The sequence below is a fragment of the Anoplopoma fimbria genome, chromosome 16 (assembly GCF_027596085.1).
Source record: "Anoplopoma fimbria isolate UVic2021 breed Golden Eagle Sablefish chromosome 16, Afim_UVic_2022, whole genome shotgun sequence".
Classification (NCBI taxonomy): Eukaryota; Metazoa; Chordata; class Actinopteri; order Perciformes; family Anoplopomatidae; genus Anoplopoma; species Anoplopoma fimbria.
In genome coordinates, this window is record NC_072464.1 from 8,727,488 (window position 1) to 8,735,741 (window position 8,254).

At 39.3% G+C, this 8,254-nt stretch overlaps 2 protein-coding genes across 2 annotated transcripts in view; both read right to left on the minus strand.

The window, feature by feature from the left end:
* Positions 1–37: 37 nt before the first annotated feature.
* tmem30c (transmembrane protein 30C) lies at positions 38–3,174 on the minus strand. Its single transcript, XM_054615024.1, has 7 exons — positions 2,798–3,174; positions 2,445–2,561; positions 2,030–2,137; positions 1,476–1,566; positions 1,248–1,394; positions 961–1,173; positions 38–810 (listed from the first exon to the last, which is right to left on the minus strand). The coding sequence occupies exons 1-7, from the start codon at positions 2,993–2,995 to the stop codon at positions 623–625; spliced, it is 1,062 nt and encodes a 353-aa protein (XP_054470999.1). The 5' UTR covers positions 2,996–3,174; the 3' UTR covers positions 38–622.
* A 376-nt stretch (positions 3,175–3,550) lies between these two features.
* The window catches only part of cmss1 (cms1 ribosomal small subunit homolog), a 30,627-nt gene continuing 25,923 nt past the window's right edge, over positions 3,551–8,254 (minus strand). The window contains exons 2-10 of the mRNA XM_054615076.1: positions 6,802–6,938; positions 6,220–6,291; positions 5,996–6,128; positions 5,835–5,894; positions 5,637–5,739; positions 5,488–5,548; positions 5,303–5,390; positions 5,126–5,214; positions 3,551–3,874 (exon numbers count right to left, since the gene is read on the minus strand). Of these exons, the coding sequence (XP_054471051.1) occupies positions 3,791–3,874; positions 5,126–5,214; positions 5,303–5,390; positions 5,488–5,548; positions 5,637–5,739; positions 5,835–5,894; positions 5,996–6,128; positions 6,220–6,291; positions 6,802–6,938 (827 nt within the window). The 3' untranslated portion in view covers positions 3,551–3,790. The remainder of the gene's footprint in view (positions 3,875–5,125; positions 5,215–5,302; positions 5,391–5,487; positions 5,549–5,636; positions 5,740–5,834; positions 5,895–5,995; positions 6,129–6,219; positions 6,292–6,801; positions 6,939–8,254) is intronic.

The following is an 8,254-nucleotide window of genomic DNA, read 5'->3' on the forward strand; positions in this document are numbered from 1 at the left end:
TTATTATGCTAACGTTATGATGGTGAACATGACAGACATACCTTATAGCAAGGCTCGTTTTTAGCATCTGCACAGGCTAACCTTCATTGTGCTGAATTTATAAAAACATGGTACACAAAATGACACCTTAGCTTATAAATTAGCACCACAGGGATTCTCTGACAATTGGTGCTCTGAATTGTATGTTGTTATCAAAGTGTAGGTTTTTTTTGCCTTGCATTTACTGAGACATAAAATACAGCTTTGACACACCATTGAACAGATTTTAGTTAATTCTCTGTTATAATTATAAAAAATATATTGTTCTTATGTTAATAAATATTAACAGTGCATGACAAACATGGTGTGTATTGAAAAAAATGCAAAAGTTCAAGTCAAATCAACACTTAAGACAGTTCAGTTGTTTGGAGAAACATAATAAAAGCCCTGATATGTGGTTCATTTAGCTGGGAAAGTTATTTTCCAGATGTCAAACTTAATTATTCACTTGTTTTTTTTAAACCATTCTCCTTAACCATTTCAGATTTGTTGTCTCTCAGAAAACAGCTCCCACAGCAGGAAAATTGTCACTTTTCAGCCACTTGTTTTTCCATCCTCAGCATCCCAGTGCACGTCTTACCCTTCACTCCTCCATGTTCTTCTCATTCTTCCCAAACTTCCACCACACCACCGTGAGGACGACGGCTATAAGTAGGATCAGGCTGCTGGTTACGAGGTAAGCGATGGGCAGGAAGTGGTTCTGACCTCCGAACCAGGTCAGCGTTGTCAACACCACTTCCTTTCTGCCTTGGAAGTACTGCACAGGGAAGTCTGGAAAGCCAGAGGTCAAGGCTGAAAATAGGTGATCGCAAAGAGGAGCCAAATGGAAAAAAAATAGTCCCTGTCCATATGCTTGTGTTCAACAGAAGATACAACAAAGGAAACTAAAAAGACTTATATCTGATAGCAGTGAAAGGATACTGTAGGAAATGTCGATGCTGTAATTCCCTGCAGGCAGACCATTGGTAAAGGGCTTGGAGGTTCGGTATAGAACCCCATAGAGCTTCTTGAAGTTGGGGAAGGCTGCCTCTCTCATCCACACGATCAGGTCATCATTGATGAAGCCGTTGTTGGTCGGGTCAAAGGAATCCAGCTCATACACAGGCTTCTGCCAGTACAGAGGCTGTGCTGTACCTATGTAGTAATCACAAATCAGACACCATGAACGTTGCGGATTGGTACGGTTTCTGTGTTTCATCCCTATTTACCTTCAAACACTTGGGCGAGTGTCTTGTTGCCATCCGTCGGGTTGCGGTACTTGACGTTTTTGTCCGTATACCAGGTGATGCCTTTCCGTAACAGAGGGACCGGAACCCAAGGACCAGTGGAACCTCGATAGCTCAGAGTGAAGGAGTCTAGGAGAACAAAGTGGAGTTCAGAGGACAGAGAGAGGAGGATGGATGTGATAATTGATATGTGTAGAGAGGGGTTCTTACCGTTGAAGAAACTGTTGGCTACAGCACCACAGGGGGCGATGGGGAGTCCATTTGGGTCGGTTATAAACGGATTGCAGTATGAACTAGGGTTCTAGTCAGGAAACGACGTAAATGGTGAAAATATTTACAAAAGCATTGTGTACTATGTACAATCATCAATTATGTGTATACGTGTATTTTTTTAATACTTTTTTATACAACTGTTTACTGCTTTCTAAACATTACTTCCCAGATTAAGGTTTTACATTCAAAAGATTTGAACAGTTTAAAAAGTAAGATTTTTTATGTATTAATATCCATTAGTACATAAAGTTGTTGAGATTAGCATCACCTCCACCGAGTACACTCTACTGTTAATACATTAACTTGAGTAAGATTTTATATACAGGACTTGAGTGTTAATACATTGTTTTTAACTAAAGTAAAATACCTGATCCTTCACGCTATCTGGGGGGGATTTTTTGCAGTATTTTGTCTTCATAAAATACTGACCGTATAGAAAGTGTCCCAACAATGTTATTGTGATAAATTAACACAAAAATATTGTGGGGTACCTTTAAGTTTTTCCTCCTTCCAACCATCTGTCCATCATCTCTAGAGTCCATGTATCTGCGGAGGTTCTGATGGAAGTTTTGGAGGCCGTAGTAGAAAAAGACGTCTCCCTGGAACAGCAGCAGGATACGTCAGAATCTGTGTGCTTGTTAGTCTGAATTCTGTCTTTGACTGACTTTCAGATTAACAGCGTGCAAAATAAATGAAAGCACCGTGGCATGTAGAGAGTGAAAGTTAATACTTGACGTCTACAATATAGTAGTTTGACAGAATAAGCTTAACTACGGTTCTCTTACAAGCTTTTTTGGAGCTTTCAACCCCACTTGAATAACTTAGGTGTGTAGAAAAAGCTTGTAAGAGAACCTAAAGTTAAGCTGGCTTTGTCACACCATGTTGTCAAATTTAAGAGATTGTTACCTTGAATGCTTTCTCGATGTGAAACTCCACCTTGCAGCGGCAGATTTGTGCTGCGTTGCTCACATTTTTACGCATTTCAAAACATCTATCACATGTCCCAGCCTCTGTGTAGTCCATCTTAGAAAGACAAGGGAGAGTCAATTAAAAAGGAGAATTAAACTGTTTCTGTTTTACTCGAAACATAACCTTGGATCTTTCCTCTTTGTCACTCCCTGTTTTATTGCCCATGAGGGTAATCAGTCTCTCTCAGTACCTCTCACATGTATATACTTTATGCATTTTACAACAAATATCTCTATGATTAAACAACTACTTAATAAGAAAGTACAATTTTCAGAAACACCCACACTCACCTTTATTTCCTTTGTGCTTTGCACTGTAAGCAGCAGCCATACTCCCAGCAGCATGCACAACAAAGCCATAAAGTAGAAGAAGGGCAGAACAGTGTTAGCAGTTAGCATGGGAGACCAGGCAGGTAGCCTCTGCTGTTTGAAAGCAGAGTTGTCCGGCCTCCGAGCCAAGGGCCCGGTCTTGCCCTTCACTTTGCCCATGAGAGGGACCTTCGGTTACAGACAGAAGAGGAACTTTGAGACAGCTGGAGATCCAAAACAGTATGTCAGCGATGGCGCTGCTCTATCTTCTCTTCCTGTTCTTTATTTCAGCGTTATCTTCCTGCACATACACACGCTCACACACACTCACACACACTCACTCTGCTTGCCAAGAGATTTTCCCAGCAGGCATTGCAGGGTGGGGGTGACTATTGTGGCCTGTTACTTATTAACCACAATCCCTTACCTAACTACCTTTTCCTGTTTTCTCTTACTTCCATTTTTCTTTGTGACCGATGTTTTGTAGTTTCCTCTTACAAGACGAACACAGGTTCTTGTTTGTTCACATCAAACGTTTATCTATTGAGTAATATATCTTTATTCTAATTTGCTGTCAGAGATAATCCCCCCCCTTGGGCTGCTTTAAAATGCTTTATCAAAGGATGTTATGATAAATGGGACTTCCTAGTGGGCCAGTAAACTTATGACCTCACACTCTCAGTAGGAGGGACTTCCCAAGGTCAGACTAAACAAACAAAAGGTCGCTGGTTTCATTTTGAGTCCGTTTATTCAATCCATCACGCTGGGATGTCGCGTTCGACAACAACAGCGAACAAACAACACCACACATTTAAAACGGGCTCTGAAAATAATAAAAGCCCAGCGCAGATTTCACACTGACACAAAGGGAGAACAAACAGGATGAGGCCCCTCAGCATGTAGTGGGCGAACATCAATATGAGGCTTTAAGGCATCCTTTGGATCTTCAGCACGCAGCAAATCTACAATGTGCAGTTAAAATAGTCCAATTTTGACTTTTTCTTCTTTGCAACCATTCAGGATACTGCTCTCCAGCAGCTTCATAAAGTCCAATTTGACCTGAAACAGAAATGTATATAAAAGATCAGACAAGGTTTCAGATTAATAAAAAAATAAAAGTTTTTTGACAAAAAAAGCTCAATCATTTTGTTGAAAAAATGTACACCTTTAATCCTCCCTCATTCAAGAAATCCAGATTATATGAATATGCAAATATTGTTCTTATCAAAAATGGTCAACATCACGCATACAAAACGGATATTAGTCCATGACACGCAGTGTGAAAATACTTGGTTACAAGTGAAAGTTCTGCATTTAAAATCTTACTTTCATAGCCTCAAGATATGTTAAATTTACCAAAAAGTAATCATTATGTAAATAGTTTCAGAAGTTTTTTTTAATTCTACTACAGGATTTGAATTAGTGATGTAATAATTTGTGGCTGGTAAAAGTCCAGGTGTATACTGCTAGATGGCTTAACCTATAATAATACATTCTAATCTATAAATTGATTTTTTTATTTGGTATTGACGATCTGAATCTTCAGAGTAATTAGTAACTTAAGCTGTCAAATACATGTAGTGAGGTAAAAAGTACAATGTTTGCCTTTAAAATATAGTGGAATAGAGGTATAAAGTAGCATAACATGTAAAGCAGCAAAATACAAGTTCCTCAAAACTGTACTTAAGTAAATGTATTTACATTCCACTACAGATTAAACTGATAGTTAAGGTAAACATAGAACAAAAAAAAAATCATCAACAAATGAATAGACAAACAGCCTTCTAGTGTCTCTGCACAGATACAGAGAAGGTCAAACATCCAAGTGAAGTAACAATAAGAAAAACATATTTCTTTTTATACTTCGGCGCAGGCTGAAAACTCACCTCTTCAAGAAGCACTACCCTGAGCCTTCCTCGTAGCACTTATTGTATTCGTATCAGTTCGCTGCACTTACTGAATTCGTATTCGTTTACTGCACTTATCCTATTCGTAGTAGTTTGTAGCACTTATTATATTCGTATTAGTCTGTTGCAATTATTGTTTTCGTACTAATTTGCCTCTGAACTATACTTTTGCTCTGGTTTATGCTTTTAGATGCTTGTTTAAGAAAGGAGATGCACTTATGACTTCTGGTGACTAGTAGTTCTCTTGAATACCTATGTTGAATACACTTATTGTAAGTCGCTTTGGATAAAAGCGTCTGCTAAATGACTGTAATGTAATGTAATGTACTTCATAAAACCATGCTGTAGGATTAGTCAAAACATGCTGACAGTCTTTTCAGTCCAGCAGGGGGCAGTAGCTCACCTCAGGAACGTCCACCATCCTTCTCAGCTTCTGGTCCCTCCAGTTCCAGTCCAGAACCACGTATTTCAACGCCTTCAAGCTCAAACCCTCTGGAACCAAAAACAAGAGTCCGCACAGATCAACCTCAAAGCCCTGGACGTCTTATCAAACAGGAGGACCAGTTGTGCCGACACCTACCTTTCTCAATAAGAGCGCTGATCCTGCCGGGTGTCCCCACTCCTATGTGGGTGACGCCCTTTTGCAGCAGCTTCACCTGCTCCTCTATCTGTACAAAACGTAAAGAGAACTGTTCATTTTGTTCTGACAAAACGCATCGCCGTACACAAACCACATTTATCATAGTGACCTGTCGTCTCTACTACCTTGATGTGTTTTGCAAAAAGTTTTACTGCTTTGGCTGGGCCCTTGAAGGCTGTCATCTGCCTGAAAAACACAGAACAAATTGCGTGAATAAAATAAAAAAAGTTTTAAAAGAAGAAACTGAAACAAACACCTCTGGTGCATCACTTACTTGATGAGCTCAATGGCGCGTAAGGCGGAGCTACAGACGACTAGCAGAACCACAGAACTCTGTTCCGTGTGCTGCTTTTGAATCTTCGACCACTTGGGACAAACTAACAGGAAGAAGAGTAGAAAAGTGAGATCAGTCTTTGTTTTAAAAGGTCAACAGCTAATAGGAGATTTTTTTAGTTTAGAACACCCCGCTCACCCTGTTTCAGATACGAGGAGACGGTGTGCGTCAAGTCATTACTGGACAGGAAGCAGGAGTCTGAAGATACGGGAGGAGGGCAGACGGTGACCTCAGTGAATCAATAGATCAGCAGATATTGACCAAACTTTCCAGTTAAAGGAGACTTGCCCTGCACTCACCCAGCAATTGGAGCTCCTCCTGTTCGATCACAGAGCGCTTGTCTGAGAAGTGCTGCGTAATCAAGTTCTGCAGGTCTGCCGGACAGCCTGGCTTAGGCTCCGAAGAGGACAAGACATCTGTAATGGTCTTCTTCTGGAAAACAAAACACAGCCATGTACAGTAGTATTCACTAAGCCCAGAGACCGTTGTCCCTCTTTGAACCAGCAGGTGTCACTAGACTCACCTTCCTCTTTCTTTTGGGTTTAGTTGACTTGTCATCCTCAGTGTCTTTCTTCTGAGGAATCACACACTCTTTCTGTGAAAAGAATACATGCAAAACACTCAATTTAGAAAAAAAAGTACTTAATACATATGAATCAGTGTTTGCAATGCATTTTAAATTAAGAACTCAAGAAATGAATCGTGCCTAATCCACAGGGGTAGAAATCAGAGTTCATTATAACATAAAGAAAAAAGCACAAATATGCTAAATCATCCATCCAACCAACAATCCAAAGGTGAAATATATTCTATTTGATATTGTATTTACTTAATTATTGCCTAATGTTCAAGCTCTAAAAACACACAAAAGTCCAATTCATCACATTGGTATAACCACAATTCTATTATTTTACTACTCATGACACAGAACACGTTTGTGCTATTCATTTGAAACATTTCCACATATCTTTTTTAATTTAAAAGAATAACATCCGGCCGTTTCACATAGTGGTTTAGAAGAAAACTGTTTTACTCATTAGGTGTGCTGTAAAAACAAAAATGAAATTGGCAGCTTTTACACAGGAAGGGAAAAACATTATAATACCTGTTCAGTCTTTTTCTTCTTCTTGGCCTTATCTGTCGTCTCTGTTACACTCTTCCTCTTCTCTGGTTTTGTCTTTGTGTTTGTTTTTTCTGTCGGCTGTTTCTCTTGTCGTGTCTCCTCCTCGGCCTCAGACCCATCTGGCAAAAAAAACAAGAGGGAGAAATTTCCTCATTACACATATGGGTTAACTTGTAACTACAGTGCAAAATGAATGAACTTTTAAATTCAGAATCAGAATCTGATTTATTGGAAAAGTATGTGAACACGATCAAGGACTTTAAGTTTTGTTGCTTTTAACAGAAACAGCTAAAAACAAGGCCTTAAAGCTGAACGAGATCGACAGATATGTTTCATGTTTTTAAGATGAGGCAACACAGAGCTGAGAACACATTGCAGGTTTTTCTATTAGACATAACCCATGGATATAGGCTTATGTAGTTATATAATCCGTTTACATAGCTTTGCCCCTGGACCAGAGATTTGGCATTTGCACATCATGTTTCAGACTGTTGGGGATGCTCATCAGGTGCAAGCGCTCTCCAGGCAGAACATTTCAGTCACTAGAGAGAACACAGAAAACAAACTTTCCCCAAGATAACAATCATGCAGCAGACCTCAATCCAAGCATGTGGTTATATTTAGCTTCTCTGTTGCTACCACTTCTCTGCGCATACCTCTCGTCTTATGCTATGAGGTCATGCTCAGACCCTCTGGCATAGATGCAGCCTTGTTCAAAATACTTTAAAAACAGATGCCAGAGTGAGATCTGCAATAAATGTGTGGTTTAAATGCAGTGCCCTTCCTGTAAGTGCATTCTTAAAAAAAAAAAAAAAAAAAAAATCGACTTTTTCTATGGAGTTCCCGCAGACTATAATTGCCTCTATCTTCTTTCTCTAAGTGGACACGGGTCAAATTTGTCTCAAGTATCTGTAAGAGCCTGTTGTGGCGGGGATGTCTAACGACTTCTATGAGAGTTCAGAGGAATCTGCTTATGTGTGTCTGGTGGTTCAAGCATGTAATACTGCTTGCCAAACCTAATATGAAGCACAAAAACAGGTATTATATCATTAACCACTGATGGAAAACACCTGCTGGGACTCACTGATAGCAACAACAGTTTTTTACATTCAGCGATTTAGTTTTAAATTGTCCCTTAATGAATTAACATAACTTTAAAAACAAGGTCTTTCTCAAGGCCAATCAGGGACACACCTGACTTCATCACTATCACTAAATATGAAAAGGTAGGTAAATCAACATTTCTATCCAACACTGTTGTTTTCTTTGACAACATAAAAAGTACATATTTTCGAGTATGTTCCAAAGATAATCAGATGTCTTAATAACCCTAAATCATAAAGAGGACAATATAAAAGTAAGGGCTACAAAAGGGGGGGGCTCAAGATTAACAATTTAATAATAAAGACATGGGATGTAGTACAAGGCTAAAAGA

Bases quoted from the DNA above. Each gene is read 5' to 3' on its own strand.
- tmem30c (XM_054615024.1), bottom strand. From the start codon at position 2,995: ATGGGCAAAGTGAAGGGCAAGACCGGGCCCTTGGCTCGGAGGCCGGAC. The intron at 1,395-1,475 runs GTAAGAACCCCT...TTGTTCTCCTAG, and splicing joins AGCCAACAGTTTCTTCAACG to ACTCCTTCACTCTGAGCTAT. The intron at 811-960 runs GTATCCTTTCAC...CTGGCTTTCCAG, and splicing joins CAGCATCGACATTTCCTACA to ACTTCCCTGTGCAGTACTTC.